The sequence below is a fragment of the Perognathus longimembris genome, chromosome 20, assembly GCF_023159225.1.
Source record: "Perognathus longimembris pacificus isolate PPM17 chromosome 20, ASM2315922v1, whole genome shotgun sequence".
Taxonomy (NCBI): domain Eukaryota; kingdom Metazoa; phylum Chordata; class Mammalia; order Rodentia; family Heteromyidae; genus Perognathus; species Perognathus longimembris.
The window spans coordinates 20,799,248-20,815,622 of NC_063180.1; the positions used below are offsets into that span (position 1 = coordinate 20,799,248).

The following is a 16,375-nucleotide window of genomic DNA, read 5'->3' on the forward strand; positions in this document are numbered from 1 at the left end:
CTCCTGAAGGCAGTAAGGCTCTGCCCCTCTGTCTGTACCTGTGGCTCCCTACAATTTGGACCTTGCTGACTAAATGCGGGGATGTTGGTGCTGCTCTCCATTTCTCATGTGTCTGGGCCTCTGGCAGAGACACACTCGCCATGCCAAGTGGGTGGTCTTCCTCTCATGTCCCACCTCATTTCCTGGGCCTTGGATCCCTCTTGGGCTGAGGCAATCCCTGTGGGACTGTTTTCCAAAGTGGGGAAGAGCTCTCTGTCCTTCATGCCAGCGCCCCCGGCTCTGCTCCGGGTTTCCATGTGCTCTGGACCCACATTTGGGTCCCCAAATGCACTCTTCTCATGCTTTCCTCACTAGAGGGCTGCTTTCTTTTTGGTAATGCTGGTATTTGAACTCAGGGCTTTACACTTGCTAGGCAGGCACTTTACCATGCTAGCCACACCCACAGCCCATCCCAGGCACACAGTGCAGACTGCTGGGTCACCCAGCTTCCATGGAGAAGCCAGGGAGAGAAGCCTGGCAGGGAAGGGTGGGTGCTGGACCCAGGGTTGGGGCTGAATGACTGTGAGGTTGGCAGGAGTCTTCTGGGCGGAGGAAATGTAATGGATGGACTGGTGGACCCCTAAAGATATGTCCTCATCCTAAACCCCTGAAACCTGCTCATGTATCTCTATTTAGAAAAAAGTCTTGGGTTGGAAATGTGGCTTAGTGGTCGAGTGCTGGCCTAGCATGCATGAAGACCTGGGTTCGATTACTCAGTACCACATACACAGAAAAGGCTGGAAGTGGTGCTGTGGCTCAAGTGGTGAGCGCTAGCCTTGAGCAAAAAGAAGCTCAGAGAGAGAGTGCTCAGGCCCTGAGTTCAAGCCCCAGGACTGGCAAAGGGGAAAAAAGTATTTGCAGTCATAACTAAGGTACTGTGGGTGCGTATGAGTGTGTGTGAGTGCGCTGGTACTGGGGCTTGAACTCAGGATATGATCTCTTGGCTTTTTTCCCAAGGCTGGTGCTCCAGCAGGAGCCACAGCTCACTTCCAACTTTTTGGTGGTTAGTTGGGAGATAAGAATTGCACAGAGTTTTCTGTTCAGGCTGGTTTCAAACTGCGATCCTCAGATCTCTGCCTCCTGAATAGCAAAGCTTACTGTGTGAGCCTCTTTGGTGGACCCTATATTTTGGAGACAGTGTTCTTACAAGAGGCAAAAGAGAAGGCCACATTGATTCCGAGGTAGAGCCAGAAGGCCTGGCACTAGCAAAGCTGGAGGAGGGAGTGCGGCCCCTGACTACACCTAAACTGGAGCAGAAAACACAGGCTATGTTGGGCTATCACCTTCCTGGGGCAAGAAGGAACATGGGAGCTGAGGGCAACTGGGGCCCAAGCTAGGCAGTACAGATGCAGACAGAGGGGTGTCCACAGGAGACAAGGGTGTGGCAATTGAACCCACTTGCCAGCAGGCCCTAAAAATGCCACTGAAGACCACCCTAGGGAGGCCAGGGAAGGATGTGCCATCAGTCACAACTAACAGTTGAGGCTGCAGACCAGACTGAATCATTCTCCACTGTGGAGGGAGGCTGACACTACACAGCTGTGGCACAGACTAGAGGAGGAATGGACACTGGCGGGGGGGTCTCTCAGGTCTCAGGGGAAGGAACTGGGACCTGGCCATGCGGGAGACAGGATGAATTGAACCCATCCTTTTTCCCCTGTCCCAGAAGAGCTAAGAAGTCCAGGCCATTCCCGGAAGTAAGGGTCCTGTGAGTGGCAGCCAGACGACTGGCTCAAGCCCTGGCTTCATTCTGATACCTCAGAGGAGGTTGATGGTGATCACCTGCGGGCCGCGGGCTGGCCTGGGTGGGGGATGAACACTGTGGGCCTCAGTTGGAGGGCGTGTGCGCAGGATGGCTCCACTGGCTGAGAAGGTCCCAGGTGAGGCAGCCCCTGTCCGTGGGGAGAGTGGGGTGCCTGAAGGCTAAAGGTGCATCCTGATCCAATGGATTGCGATCCGATCCGGTGTATTCCTCTGGGCCGGCACAGGCAGGGACGAGGGGGAGAAGACAGCATGGGGGCCCAAGCAGCCACATCCAAGTCTGGCCACATCCAAGTCCTACTTCTCCGTGCAGGCGTGGGGTTGGGCGGCGGGGCGGGCGTGGTCTTGGTGGGCGGGGCAGTTGCAGGCAGGATCTCGGGCGGGGTGGGCGTGGCAGAGGTGGGCGTGCACCTCCTGTAGCTCCGCCCTCAGCTCGTCCAGCGCGGCCCGCGGCGCCGCCTCCCGCGCCTGCGCCTGCAGCGTCTCCAGCGCCAGCCCCAGGCGGCCCACCTCCACCCGCAGCGCCTCCCAGGCCGCGCGCCGCTCCTCCTCCTTGCGGTGCTGCTGCGTCTGCTGGCGCCAGTACTCGAGCACCAGGCAGCCGCCGCCCACCACGAAGATGGTGGCCTCGCCCAGCAGCTCGGCGCCCAGCTCGGCGGCCGCCTCCTCGTTCAGCGGCTTGATGGCCGTGCCGCGGAAGCCCATGATGCGCATCTTGGTCCGCATCTCCACCCAGTGGTACACTGCGGGGGGAGACAGGGGTCAGCGTGCCCGGGCCCCAGTCCTGCCCCTCGGTGTGGCCCGGGCCCGAGCCCGGGGGGACACCGAGGCCGCGGTGCGAGGCTTGCAGCAGGGCGCCGTGGCTCACACCTGCCGTCCCGGCCCAGGCAGGAAAGCCCTTGAGACTCCTCTAGCCAGCAATCCAGCAAAACGCCGGAAGTGAAGCAGTGGCTCAAGTGGTAGAGTGCCAGACTTGTGTTAAAAAACACCCTCAAGGACAGTGCACTGGCCGAGTTCATTTCCCCCTGTACTGGGGTTTGCTAGACCACTTGAGCCACGCCTCCAGCCCTTTTCTGCACTTGAGATAGGGTCATGCTTTATGCCCAAGGTGTTCTGTACTTCCATCCTCCTACGTGTGCTCCTGGGTATCGCTGTGGATGGCAGGAGTTCACCACTCTGCCCAGCCATTGTGTCTGCCCCCCAGGTAGCTGGGAAGATGGGTCCCGCCACAACACCCAACCACTGGTTGAGGTGGGAGTCAAGGACTTTTATATTCAGCCTGGCATTGAATTGCAATCACCCATGTCAGGCTTGAGTCACCTGTGGACTTCTTACCCGGCCCTGCTTCGCAGAACTGCTTCTCTCCAACAAGCTTCTGCCCTCCATAAGCCAGAATGACCTCGTAAACTCCCTAACAAAGTGGTGGAGATTGTTTGTGAAGATATTGACAGCAAATTAGATGAAAGGTGTTATTGCCAGTTAATAAGTTATCACCTTAGAATACACAGTTTCCGGCCAGTCCCTGCCCTGGCTGCCTTCCCTGGATATATTCCATTCAGTTTAAAGCTCACCCTGAAGTTGGGCAAGGTAGAGCATGACTGTAGTCCGAACACTCAAGAGGCTGAAACAGGACGGGCCCTGGTGGCTCACATCTGTAATCCTAGCTACTCAGGAGGCTGAAATCTGAGGATCTGAGGATCATGGCTCAAGTCCAGCTGGGCAGGAAAGTCCATAAGACTCTTATTTCCAATGAACCACCAGAAAACTGGAAGTGGAGCCGTGGCTCAAAGTAGTAGAGCACTAGTACTGAGCAGAAAAGCTCAGGGACAGGGACAGCACCCAGGCCATGAGTTCAAGCCCCAGAACTCTCTCTCTCTCACACACACACACACACACACACACACACACACACACACACACACAGCTGAAACAGGAGGATCATGAGTTCAAGGCCAGCCTGGGCTATATACTTAGGCTGTTTCAAAATGAAACAACAACCAAAAAACACAGCAAAGAAAACCCACTTCACAGGGCTGGGAATGTGGCCTAGTGGCAAGAGTGCTCGCCTCGTATACATGAAGCCCTGGGTTCGATTCCCCAGCACCACATATACAGAAAATGGCCAGAAATGGCTCTGTGGCTCAGTGGCAGAGTGCTAGCCTTGAGCAAAAAGAAGCCAGGGACAGTGCTCAGACTCTGAGTTCAAGCCCCAGGACTGGCAAAAAAAAAAAAAAAAAAAAAAAAGAAAACCCACTTCACCCAAGTGGCAAGCAGAGTGGCAGCTGCTAGTCTCTAGTCGGACCCTGCCTGCCAAGCATAGGGGAATCTCATCTTCCTGCACCTGGTTAGCCCCACCCTTTGGCCTGGTCAATTAGAGCAGTGCATTCCCTGGACCACAGTGATTGGTTGATGGTTGGGGCTGTGAACCAGGCTGAGCCTCTAATATTCAGCTCTAGAATTTAGCAGGGAATTGCTGGGAGAAGGCATCTCTGGGGTTACTAGGCTAAATAACTAATACTGTCAAAAGAGAGTAATAGAAAGCTGTGAAATTTGTGAGTTTCCTGGGCAGAGCAATACCATTCTTCCTAGAACAGTTCCCCTAGACAGCTGAAGGTGTGGCTTAAGTGGTGGAAAGCCAGGTATGCAAGAAAGCTGAGCAAGCGCAAGGCCCTGAATTCAAACCAACTAACCGGGGCTGGGTCTGGGCCCGAGCCTGTTCTCTGGTTCCTGTCAGCTCGGTAACTCCTTCTCAAGCTGACCTCCTCTGCTAACCCCTGGGGCACAAGATCTGGTCATGGGCAGTGAGGGGTGTATCCTGGGGGCTTTTTGAAAGCATTTCCTCCTTGAGAAATGTCTCTTACGGGTGTCCCACCACGCACCACCTTCCTGCCCGCTCTGAAGTATCAAAGCATGCTTAGCGCTCCAGTACCATTTCTAGGTCGTGGGACTTGTCTGAATGCCACCGGTGAGCCAGCGCTTGCCAGGACCCCAGCAATGGGTCTGCCTGCATGTCTGATTAGGATTTGCTGGTTGGTTTTCATTGAACACGGAGCCTCAGGTGCCGCCGCTAGCAGGGTGCCGGCGCCCTCTCCTGGCCACTTTGTGTATCGCAGCCAGGGCAAGTCTTCACGGACATTCCCAGGTTGCCAGGCGGGCCATCCTCACACACACAGGAGGGCTTCGGTGCTCCTCTGGACTGGGGATGGAACCCGGGGCCCTGCGCGTGCCAGCACGGAGGCCATACCGAGCCCAGTCCCAGTGCTTTGTGACACAGAACTATCTAGGAGAGCCGCACCTTCCACTGGAGAGCTTCCTGCCTCAGCCTATTGCATAGCTGGGATTTGGACCACAGAAAAAACTTGAATTCAAAACCAAACCCCAACCAAGGCCTCTCGCAGAATGCCGAGTGGTGGGAAGACCACTAATGCAGATACGGGAAAATATTTGTCCTATGAGCAAGAAGCACGAATAACATCCCAATTGTATTTTTTAAGTTATTGTTAACATTTCTTCTCATTTCCGGGTCTGTGGTCACGATACAGACCTGAATTACATGCTGAAAATGAGTACGCATGTGTACAGACAGGGGCTGGAACACTCTACACATCTCTTTGGAGGAAGAGAATACAGATGTCTGAAATCTCCAGCAACAGCCTGGCTGTCACGACCCACAACCCAAGTGCCACTCTGGTCATTATAAATGTATTTCCAGGAAGTGCCTTTCAAACACTGGTCCACTCTAGACATGGTTCAAAATAAAAGTGGCTAGCTCTTCTCCAGGCTGGGTGAGTGAGTGGATCTGCTGTTGGGCCACAGGGGAGCACCCCACAAAGCCACTTACCTCCCTCCTCCTCCTCCCCCAAATGGGCTATCTGCTGCTGGCCATCCTCTTGAGGCTGACATTAATCCAGCCTTTAATCTCTCTTTCTCTGTTTTGTGCTGGGGCACAGCCAGCAACCACACAACAGGGATTGGAGGGTGGTGACTAGAGCAGGAAGCAGGTTTTGCCTCCAGCGGAGATGGGCATGGGAGAAGAGGCTCTGTGTCCTCCTAGCCAGGAATAAGATCCAGATATAGGTGCTCTGAGCCAAGACCTTCATACCCACCGGCTCATTCTGTGCCCACCTTCATGTGGTCAATGAAGAAAAGGAGCTTCAGAGATGGCAAACTACTGGACATTATCACTCAACAAGGAAGTGGATGTGCCCAGGTCCAAACCCAACATCCACTCTGCTAGACAGTACCACAGTCTTCAATGACCAGGGTTCTGGTTTGTGCCAGCAGCTGCTCAGACTGGCAGCACCAGGCTTGGGGGGAGGGGAGAACATCACCATCTCTGCTGGAGAGACTGACCTGAGAGGAAGGAGCGAACCAAACCAACCTGGGGGGAGGGGGTCCCAATGTCCAGCTGAGCCTCCTGAGGATTCCAGCTGGGGGTGTGGCTCAAGGGTAAAGCACTGCCTCATCATGGGCAAATCAATGGGTTTGTTCCAGACCCAGCACCCATTTCCCCCCCAAAGCACAAATACATATGTAAAACAGGTATAGCAATAGTTTCTATCATAATAACTTGTAAGGGTTCAATGTCATAAGGACTGGGAAATATAACACCTGTTATAAAGTGCCCAGTGAACAGTGCCTAATGACATGATACCCACTACACAGAAGAGGAAACAGGCTGAGAAGGATTAAAGGCCATGCCCAAAGTCACCAGCCTGAGAAGCCATGGATTCCACAAGCCATCTTTTTTGGGGGAGGAGGTACTAGAACTTGAATTCAGGGCCTGGACACTATCCCTTAGCTTTCTTACACTCGATCATTTGAGCCACAGCTTCCCTTCTGGCTTTTTTTTTATTAATTAAATTTTGTTGACAAGGTGTTGTGCAAAAGGGGTACAGTTACATAATAGGGCAGTGAGTACATTTCTTGTGATATTTTATACCCTCGTTTTTCTTTCGCTTCCTTAGATCAGGTAGGCATATATACAATACCCAATGTACCAAAAACATATACAGTAGCCATGTGGCATAAAAAAAGCCACTTCTGGCTTTTTTGGTAGTTAACTGGAGATAAGAGTCTCATGAACTTTCCTTCCCTGACTGGCTCTGAACCATGATCCTCAGATCTCAGACTCCTGAGTAGTTTGGATTATAATCATGACCACTGGTACCCAGCTTTGACAAACCATAACAGGAAGAAAGTCACAATAATTGGGAGAAAGGCAGAGGCAGGAAGTAGTCAAGTCTGGAGTCCAGAGTTCAAGCCCCACCTCTGGCACAAGCCTCCAGTGTGAGGGCAGTAATCCTTCCCACCCCCAAGACTTCAGTCTTTTCTTTTGTACACTTCAGGAAGCCACCCCTATACCCTGGCCAACACCAGAAGGGTCAGATGAGACAGCTGATATGAACACATGCTGTGACTTACAAACCCCAACATTTTCCTATTCTGGATGTCCAGCCAGGCAGAAAGAAAAACACCAAAGGATAAAGATTTCTTGGCATTTGCCCATGCTCCTTCCTCTGCCTCCACACTATCACTGTTGTCAGGGGATGACACCCTTCAGGTCCCATTCCTGTGTCTCCTCTGCCTCAAAGTCCTCCCTGAGGGGGGGGGGGGGTCAGGTGTCTAGTGGGCGGGGCTATCCCAGCACTGTCCACCAGGACGGTCACTGATGACAGAACACGTGGATCATCTTTTAAAAGTAGCTCATAGGGGCTGGGGATATGGCCTAGTGGCAAGAGTGCCTGCCTCGGATATATGAGGCCCTAGGTTCGATTCCCCAGCACCACATATACAGAAAACGGCCAGAAGCGGCGCTGTGGCTCAAGTGGCAGAGTGCTAGCCTTGAGCGGGAAGAAGCCAGGGACAGTGCTCAGGCCCTGAGTCCAAGGCCCAGGACTGGCCAAAAAATAAAAATAAAATAAAAAAATAAAAATAAATAAAAGTAGCTCATAGCTTGAGTGTTGGCGATGCCCTTCAGATCTCAGACAGACCCCTCTAAGGGTCCCATGCCTATAGGCCACCAGCTCCACTGAGCTCAAGTCCACACTGGGATGTGGCTGATATCTGCCTGGTGCCTCCCAAAAGGCCTGTACCATCAGTCTACTAATGAATACACTTTGTCTGAGCTTATTAAGAAATATAGGGATAAATATACCATATTTTAAGACACGCCCCCCAGGCCCCAAACTTCACCCTCCACCCTCCCCACAAACCCAGGCCTACTGCCTGGAGTAAAACTAGGGCACACGTATATTCTAAATGCCTGACATACAAGCACCTGTTAGGTCAAGAGGGAAACTAAGGAACCGGGGGGCTTTTGGGGAGCAAAACCGCCCAAGGATGGCTCCGCAAAGCACCCCAGTTGAGGGTGGGAATGTGGCTTAGCGGTAGAGTGCTTGCCTAGCATGCATAAAGCACCTGGGTTTGATTCCTCAGCACCACATATATAGAAAAGGCCAGAAGTGGCGCTGTGGTCAAGTGGTAGAGTGCTAGCCTAGCCTTGAGCAAAAGAAGCCAGGGACAGTGCTCAGGCCCTGAGTTCAAGCCCCAGGACTGACCCCCTCCCTCCCCTCCCCAAAAAAAGCACCCCAGTTGAGTTTCTCTTCAGTCCCGCCTCTGGCTCCTTTCAGTCCTGGAAAGGCCCGCCCAAATTGAGCCGGTTTCCCAAAGTATTGGGTCGTCTAGACGTCAGTCTTCATAACTCTCTTCTTCTATTGGCTGCCGTTCACAACGCGCGTGCTACTATCTTGTCCCGCCCCCTGGCCCACGCCTGCCTTCACTATTGGGCTACCCATATGACTGTCTCCCAGTGCCCTCTTGCATTGGCTACAGGACTTTGCCGGTTCAGGCTGTGATTGGTCACGGGTAGAAGTCCATCCCCTAAGTAACCACCTGGGACGGGTGGAGAATGGGAAGGTTGGAGGGACGTGGGGTCACTCACGCTGAGCTGGCGGAAGGCAGACGTAGGTCTTGAAGAACTCACTTCGGCGAGCGGCGTCCTTAATTCGGTTGGCAAGCGGCTTACTGACCTGCCGGATGCCCAGGTAGAACAGCTTCGCCATCGGGAATGCGCCCACCACCATCTTGGCGGTCGCACGGAGCACGCGCAACCTAGCTCACGGGGCGGGGCGTCTCCGATCTCTCCACTCCTCTCCCCCCCCCCCGCCCGCGGGTGGGCCGTGCGTGCCTACGTACGTGCGTGCGCACGCTCGAGGAGGGAAAGGGAAACTGCAGGGGCTCTCCCTGACGTCACTGCGTCGACGCCGACGTCCCCGCGTCCGAGCGCTAAATATGCAAATATTTGGCGGAAGTGAGGCGGCCAGTGGGCGGTGCCGTTAAACGGCCGCTCGCTCACTGGAGCGTGGAAAGGATTCTCATTCCCGCCTTGGCTGACGTCACCGCACTCCTGAGTGATGTCAAGCGCCGAGTCCGCCTCCCGGCCCAAAGGAGCCTTCTTGATTAGTCCTAATTAGGATTAATGAGTCCCCAGTGCCTCGTCCCTCGGCTTGTAGCGCTCGCCGGGCCTGGGGGAGGAAATGGGCCGTGTGTCAGCCGGACCTTGTGATCCCAACTCCGCCGTGTGACCCTGGACCACGGCCTTCAGGATTCCTATTTCTAGAAGGGGAGTCAGCATGCCCGGCAGGGTTGTTGGGTGGCCTTATGTGAATATACGATTTTAAAGGTGGTTGTTTTTAAAAAAAAAATCAATTATACAACTTGTGGGTGGGGATGGAAGGGAAAAACTAGGAGAGAGCGAGGGAAAGGGTGAAATTGTCCAAAAAGGTGTGTACTCTTAGCCGGGCCCGGTGGCTCACACCTGTCATCCTGGCTACTCAGGAGACAGATCTGAGGATCACGGTTCAAAGCCAGCCTGGGCAAGAACGTCGGTGAGACTCCGATCTCCAATGAACCACCGGAAAGCCGGAAGTGTTGCTGTGACTCCAAAGTGATAGAGCTCTAGATTTGAACAAAAGAGAGCTCAGGGACAGCCCAGGTTGTGAGTTCAAGCCCTGTGACAGACACACAACCAAAAAAATAAAAAGTACTCTTAAGTAACTAACCCCTCAGTACATCACCTTATAATAACAAAAACATTCTTTTTTAAAAAAAGTATGTTGCTCTGGGATGGAAGCCAAGAGCTACACTTGTGTGTGCATGTGGGGTGTGGCACATGTCCCCTTGGCCTGCAGAGATTGATTGCCCTGCCTCCCTACTAATATACGTCCTCAAACAACCCCACTTCCTGCTCCAGAGGGCAAGGGTCCCCTGGGAACTGGCTGCGGAAGGACAAGTCCCAGACTGTTGTCCCTCACCCAGTGGGGAGCAAAATCCATAAACAAGGGCAGGCCTGGGCTGAAATTCCTGCTTGGTGGGGGGTGGGGTGGGGGGTGGTTGAGAAGGGGAGGCAGATGGATAGATGTGCAATGAGGTGGGGGGGAGAGGGAAGTTAGCCCCTCTCCCTGCCTTCCCTCTAGGTTTCTGCTCTGACTCCAGTGTCTTTCATTAAGCACTGAGAGGCAAGTGAGATGGCAGCCAGATGGCAGCCAGATTACCCTTGTAATGCTGGTAGCTGGGCATGGTGGTTCAGTCCTGTAATCCCAGCACTGGGGAGGCAGAGGCAGGAGAATTGACAGTTCCTGGCCAGCCTGGGCTACATAGGGAGTGTGTGTGTCTGTGTGTCTGTGTGTGTGAGAGAATCCACATCCACACTGGTCTAAATTAGAGCCCTAGGAATGGCTTCCCAGAATCCCTCTGGATGAGATATGAGGGATCCCAGTTATTGGCACCAGCCCTCTCATTTGCCACCTGAGGCTGGAGGGAGGAAAGAGTTTGTCCCAAGTTCCCAAAGGAAGCAAAGTAGAGGTAAGGCTGAAACCAGAAGGGGAGAGTACCAAGTGAAAGCATAGGTCCCGGCCATCCCAGAGGACCATGCGGAGATAATCACAGGCAGGAGAAGAAGGTTCATAAGAAGGTTTATTAGTGGGGCCATAGTTCCCACGGGAGAGGGAGCTACATGGCGTCTGCACCTTATCCAGGTGGCAGCTTCAAGTCTCGGGAAGTAAAGGGGAAGTAGTTAGGTAGTGAGTAGGAGTGGCTCATTAGGTATGGGTGGATCTGGGGGCTAATGGGAGGAGCTGAGGACCTGAGGCTAGGGAAATGCTACCACCAAGAAACCCCAGGATTGCCACGGGCGACTTCACAGCCAAGTACCTGCCACATAGTAAGTGCTCAGGGTTTTGTTGTTGCTGTTCGTTTTTGCTTTTCATTATTGGGGTTTGAACCCAGGGCCTTGGGCATGGTCAGCAAACACTCTACACTAGAGCCATATCCTCAGCTCTTTGGTTCATTTGTTTTTCAAACAGGAGCTCCCTACCTTCTCTGCATTGATCTTGAACTTCAAGACCCTCCTGCCTCCGACTCTAGGGTATCTGGCATTACCCATGCATAGCACCATGCCAAGTTTATTGATTGAGCTGAGGTCTTTAATTTTTCTTTTTTTTCCCTCCTGGGCTAGGACTTGCATCCTCCTGTCTCAGTCTCTTGAGTAGCTACAGTTACTACAGGCATGGGTGACTGCACCCAGCCATCAATCAATGTTTCTTGACTGGTCAGGGACTGTGCATCTGATGGAAATGGCAGTGTCCTGGCTGCCCTCTGATGGCAGGGGGCTGGGGGAGGCCATGTCTGTTCAGAAGTAATTTTCTGGGGTGGACAAGTAGTAGGACTTCCCAGATCTCCTCTCTGCCCCCATGCCGTTCATGTTAGTCATTAAGTGCATTTTTCCATTCCCCTCTTTCCTCTGCTTCCTTTGTCTCACAAGTGTTCCAGGAATCTCTTCTGAGAATGTCTCTGGTGTATGTGTGTGTGTGTGTGTGTGTGAGAGAGAGAGAGAGAGAGAGAGAGAGAGAGAGAGAGTCCCATCTTCCCATCTCAGCAGCCTATTTACACACCCATGAGAAGGGAGTGAGCTCTTCAGGAAAGGGAAATGTTAAATCTAGGTGCTTAGTAAGGGCAGCAATGCCCACATACAATCCCAATGCTGGGGAGTCAAAAGCAGGACAGCAAGTTTGCCCAGGGAAAAGTTGTGGAGACCATGTGGGAAAAACAAAATACAAGCAAAAGATCCAGGAGAATGGCTCAGGTGGTAGATGGCTTGCCTGGTGCACTGGAGGCCCTGAGTTCCAGCTTCAGTGTGGATGGGAAAAAAAATCCCCAACACAAAACCCTCAGTGCCCCCTTCTGCTGTCCTGCCTGGTAATTGGACAGGGGCCAGGGAGGGAGGAGTCCCTGAGGCAGGACAGGCTTCCCCAGCCCCCCTGGGGCGTGGGAATAGACAAATGGGGGTGGAAGGGGAGCCCCGGGGTGACCCTGGCAATGGCACTGAATCACCCACCGGGGATGTAGTGACAGACTTGAGCTCTTGGCTCATTCCCAAAGGCCTTTTCCGCTCCCCCCCATCACCCTTTTCCCAGAATCTCTGCACAGAACCATAGGCCTGGGAGTATCTTCCACAAAGGTCTTCCTCCTAAACACACCCTGTGCTGGAGCTGCCCTGCTCCTTGCTCCATCCACAACCCCCCACACCCTTCCAGCACCAACACCTGCCGTCACCCCACCAACCCTGGCTTCCACATGTACCTCCTGTCCACCCATCTGTCCTTCTGTCCTCCACTAAGCCCACCCCCTATCCTTCCATCTGTCCATCTGTCCACCACTAAGCCCATCCCCAGGCCAGGTCACTAGGGAGACTCTATACTGCTTGCCTGGGGCCCCTCTCTCCAGTCCCATCTCCCATTCACTCTTCTGGTCCTCCCTGTAATCCACTCCCACACAATTCACACACACTCTGACCCCAGGGCCTTTACACTTGTGTCCTCTGCTCTGCTGGAATGCTTAGCAACAGGGCTAACTGCCTGGCTTCCTGCTACCTTTGGGTCTTGGCTCCTAAACCACCTAGGTGGGCCCTTGCCTCCACTGACCTTATCTCCCCCCCCCCCATCCCTGGGGCTTGAACTCAGGGCCTGGGCTCTGTCCCTGAGCCTCTCTGTGCTCAAGGCTAGCGCTCTACCACTTGAGTCACAGCAGGATTTCCAGCTTTTTGTTTATCTGATACTGAGGAATCAAACCTAGGGCTTAGTGCATGCTAGGCAAGCACTCTACCACTAAGCCACATTCCCAGCCCTTTTTTTTTTTTTTTTTTTTTTGTCAATTGTGGCGCTTGAACTCTAGCCCTGGGCACTGTCCCTGAGCTCTTCAGCTCAAGGCTAGTGCTCTACCACTTGAGCCACAGCACCACTTTCCTCCTTGTGTGGCCCTCTATCCTCCTCAACTGCCTCAATTTCCCTCCTTTCTAATGCTTCCCCCACCCTTATTTTTGTGGGGGGGCAGGCAGTACTGGGGTTTGAAATGGGCCTTGAGCTTGCTAGGTGAACACATGAGCCATGCTTCCAGCCCTTGATTTGTAACTCGTAGAAGAACATTTGACTCAGCTCCTCATCCTCTAGTTCAGGAGCTAAGATCCCCAACTGTGGCAGGGTCTAGGGGTTTATGAGGACAGTCCCACCACTGTGTCACTAACACTGCCAGACGAAAGACTAGTTTTCAGAGCCAGATGCAATGGTGCACTCCTGTAATCTCCATACTCAAGAGGCTGAGGCAGGAGGATCAAGAGCTCCAGGCTATCCTGGAACCTCAAAAGAAAACAAAAAGCCAGGCACTGATGGCTCACACCTGCATTCTAACTACTCAGCAGGCTGAGACCTGAGGATTGTGGTTTGAAGCCAGCCAGGACAGGAAAGTCTATAAGACTCTTATTTCCAATGAACTACTCAGAAAAAAGTGGAAGTGGTGCTGTGGCCCAAGTGGTAGAATGTGAGCCTTGAGCAAAGGAAGCTCAGGGACAGAGCCAAGGCCTTGAGTTCAAGCCCCAGGACTGGCAAAAAACAAAACAAAACAAAACAACAACAACAACAAAAACCCAGATTTTTTAAAAAGCAAATTGGGTGGGCTAGGTTACTCACACCTGTAATCCTGGCTATTCAGGAATTCAGGAAGTGTCCATCGTAAGGATCATAGTTCAAGACCAGCCTGTGCAAAAAAAAAAGTGAGAGGGGCTGGGGATATGGCCTAGTGGCAAGAGTGCCTGCTTCATATACATGAGGCCCTGGGTTCGATTCCCCAGCACCACATATACAGAAAATGGCCAGAAGTGGCGCTGTGGCTCAAGTGGCAGAGTGCTAGCCTTGAGCAAAAAGAAGCCAGGGACAGTGCTCAGGCCCTGAGTCCAAGGCCCAGGACTGGCCAAAAAAAAAAAAAAAAAAAAAGTGAGAAATTCCCTCTCAACAAATAAAAGGCTAAGCACAGTGATTAAAGCCTCATACCCCAGCTACAGGAGAATTATTAATAGGAAGACCATGATCTCAGCCAGACAGGCATAGAAAATAAGACCCCATTGTAAAAATAATGAAAATAAAAAGAAGTGGAGGGTGAGGGGAGCTTATACATTAGAGAACTTGCCCAGGGAGCCAGTGAAGGTGCTAGAACTCAGACCCCAGTACTGTTGGGTAAAAGGAAGGGAGGGAGGAAAGGAAGGAGGAAGAAGGAAGGAAGGAAGGAAAGGGGGAAAAAGTGCATTGTTTGGGGGATATGGGTGAAAGAGGATGATTGAGCGACAAGACAACAGCCTCATTCTTCTCTTTTCTTGTATTTTATGTTTTATTTTATTTGTATTGGTCCTGAGGCCTGAATTCAGGGGTCTGGGCGCTATTCCCTTAGTTTGCTCTTTTATTTTCTTTCTTTCTTTCATGCTGGTCTTCAGGCTTGAACTCGGGACCTGGGCGCTGCCCCTTTCCTTATGTTGACCCCAGGCGGGCACCCTACCACTTGAACTGCTTTTTCCACTTCCAGCTTTTGGCTGATGAATTGCACTTTTCCTGCCAGGGTTGGCTCTGAAACTCCACCCTCAGCTCTCGGCCTCCGCAGTAGCCAGGTCCACCGTCCAGGAGAACCCTGGCCCTCATGAATATTCACGACGCCTCATTTGCATGCGCCCACCAGGCCGGGGCGGAGGCGCGCGGGGGTCACTGGGCCGGCGGCAGCAGCGCCCGGAGCGGCACCCGCTCCCCCGCACCCGGGGTCTCCAGGCCCCCCGCGGCCTTGGCGCCCCCGCCCACCGGGCCTTTGCACACGGACAGCAGCGGCCGCGGCGGCGCCTCCAGGGCGGCGGCGGCGGCGGTCACCTCCCGGGGCTGGTGGCCGGCCAGGAGGCGCAGCAGGTGGTGCAAGGCCCGGGCGACGTCCCCGCGCGCGCCGTCGTGCACCAGGCAGTAGAGGATGGGGTCGGCCACGCAGTTGAGGCTGGTGACGGCGAGCGAGCCGTGGTAGGCGGCGAAGACGCGCTCCTCCAGGCGGCAGTCCCCCGGGCGCCCCAGGCGCGCGGCGCTGCGGGACAGCAGCAGCGCGTGGTAGGGCGCGAAGCAGAGCAGCGCGATGGCCAGGAGGCCGAGCGCCAGGCGGCGGATCCGCGCCTTCTCCCGGCGCTCGGTGGACACGCTGGCCCGCACGGCGCGCAGGATGCCGCGGTAGCACAGCAGCATGAGCGCCCAGGGCGCCAGGAAGCCCACGAACACGCGGTAGAGGTTCATCCAGGCCACCCAGGCCTCCATGGGGAACTTCTCGAAGCAGAAGGTGTGGTTGTAGCGGTCGCGGAAGAGCTCGTCGTGGAAGAGCGGGGCGGAGTTGGCGCCCAGCTCGGTGGCCCAGACCACGGAGCTGACGGCCACGGCGGTCTTGACGCGGCGCAGGCGCGCGAAGCGCAGCGGGTGCGCCACGGCCAGGTAGCGGTCCACGGAGATGCAGCACAGGAAGGCCATGCTGACGTAGATGTTGGTGTAGAAGACGAAGCCGAAGAGCTTGCACGAGCCGGGCCCGTGGACCCAGTTGTCGTGGTGCAGGAAGTAGTCGGCCCACAGCGGCAGCGAGCCGATGTACAGCAGGTCGGCCACGCTCAGGTTGAGCAGGTAGACGCCCAGCTCGTTGCGCTGCCGCACCTGCCGCGCCGCTGCCCACAGGGCCAGGCAGTTGGTGGGGAGCCCCACGCCGATCACCAGCGCGTACAGCGACGGCGGCAGCAGGTGGTCCACGCGCGCGTCCACGCGGCAGCCCTCTGCGGTACGGTTGCCGCCCATCGCGGGGCCGCCGGGGCCATGGGAGGGAAGGGACCCCGGCCTCCCCCCAGGCGCGTCCACACCCCCACACCCCGCCTCAGGGTGACATGGCCAGGCTTCACAGTCTGCTTGGAGTGGGGGGCCAGGCAGGGTTGAACAGGTCTCTCTCTCTCTCTCCACAAGGGATGTGTGTGTATAGAATGTGGGAGGGGGGAGGGAAACGGGAGCCCCAGAAAAATTGGGAGAAGGGAATGGTGTTTATGGGAGAAAGAAAATCACGGCTTGGAAGAGAGTATGGTGCATTCACCCGGAGGAGATAATGGACGAGGGGAGGCCAGGCAGGGTTGAACAGGTCTCACTCCCAAGAGGGTGCTTATAGAACAAGGGTGCACGGGAGGATGGGAGCC

General features: G+C 54.4%; 2 protein-coding genes across 2 annotated transcripts; both read right to left on the reverse strand.

Annotated features, from left to right (window-relative positions):
- Nucleotides 1–1,518: 1,518 nt before the first annotated feature.
- On the reverse strand, nucleotides 1,519–9,000 carry LOC125338567 (optic atrophy 3 protein homolog). The gene is made up of 2 exons (XM_048329436.1): nucleotides 8,744–9,000; nucleotides 1,519–2,543 (listed from the first exon to the last, which is right to left on the reverse strand). The coding sequence occupies exons 1-2, from the start codon at nucleotides 8,883–8,885 to the stop codon at nucleotides 2,098–2,100; spliced, it is 588 nt and encodes a 195-aa protein (XP_048185393.1). The 5' UTR covers nucleotides 8,886–9,000; the 3' UTR covers nucleotides 1,519–2,097.
- Nucleotides 9,001–14,771: 5,771 nt separating this feature from the next.
- On the reverse strand, nucleotides 14,772–16,152 carry Gpr4 (G protein-coupled receptor 4). Its single transcript, XM_048329435.1, has one exon. The coding sequence runs from the start codon at nucleotides 15,987–15,989 to the stop codon at nucleotides 14,883–14,885; it is 1,107 nt and encodes a 368-aa protein (XP_048185392.1). The 5' UTR covers nucleotides 15,990–16,152; the 3' UTR covers nucleotides 14,772–14,882.
- Between the last annotated feature and the right edge of the window lie 223 nt (nucleotides 16,153–16,375).

What these genes read in the sequence shown, in the direction of transcription:
- Gpr4 (XM_048329435.1), bottom strand. Translation starts at nt 15,989, where the DNA reads ATGGGCGGCAACCGTACCGCAGAGGGCTGCCGCGTGGACGCGCGCGTG.
- LOC125338567 (XM_048329436.1), bottom strand. Translation starts at nt 8,885, where the DNA reads ATGGTGGTGGGCGCATTCCCGATGGCGAAGCTGTTCTACCTGGGCATC. An exon ending in CTGCCTTCCGCCAGCTCAGC is followed by an intron (nt 2,544 to 8,743) that starts GTGAGTGACCCC and finishes CTCCCCCCGCAG; the next exon opens with TGTACCACTGGGTGGAGATG.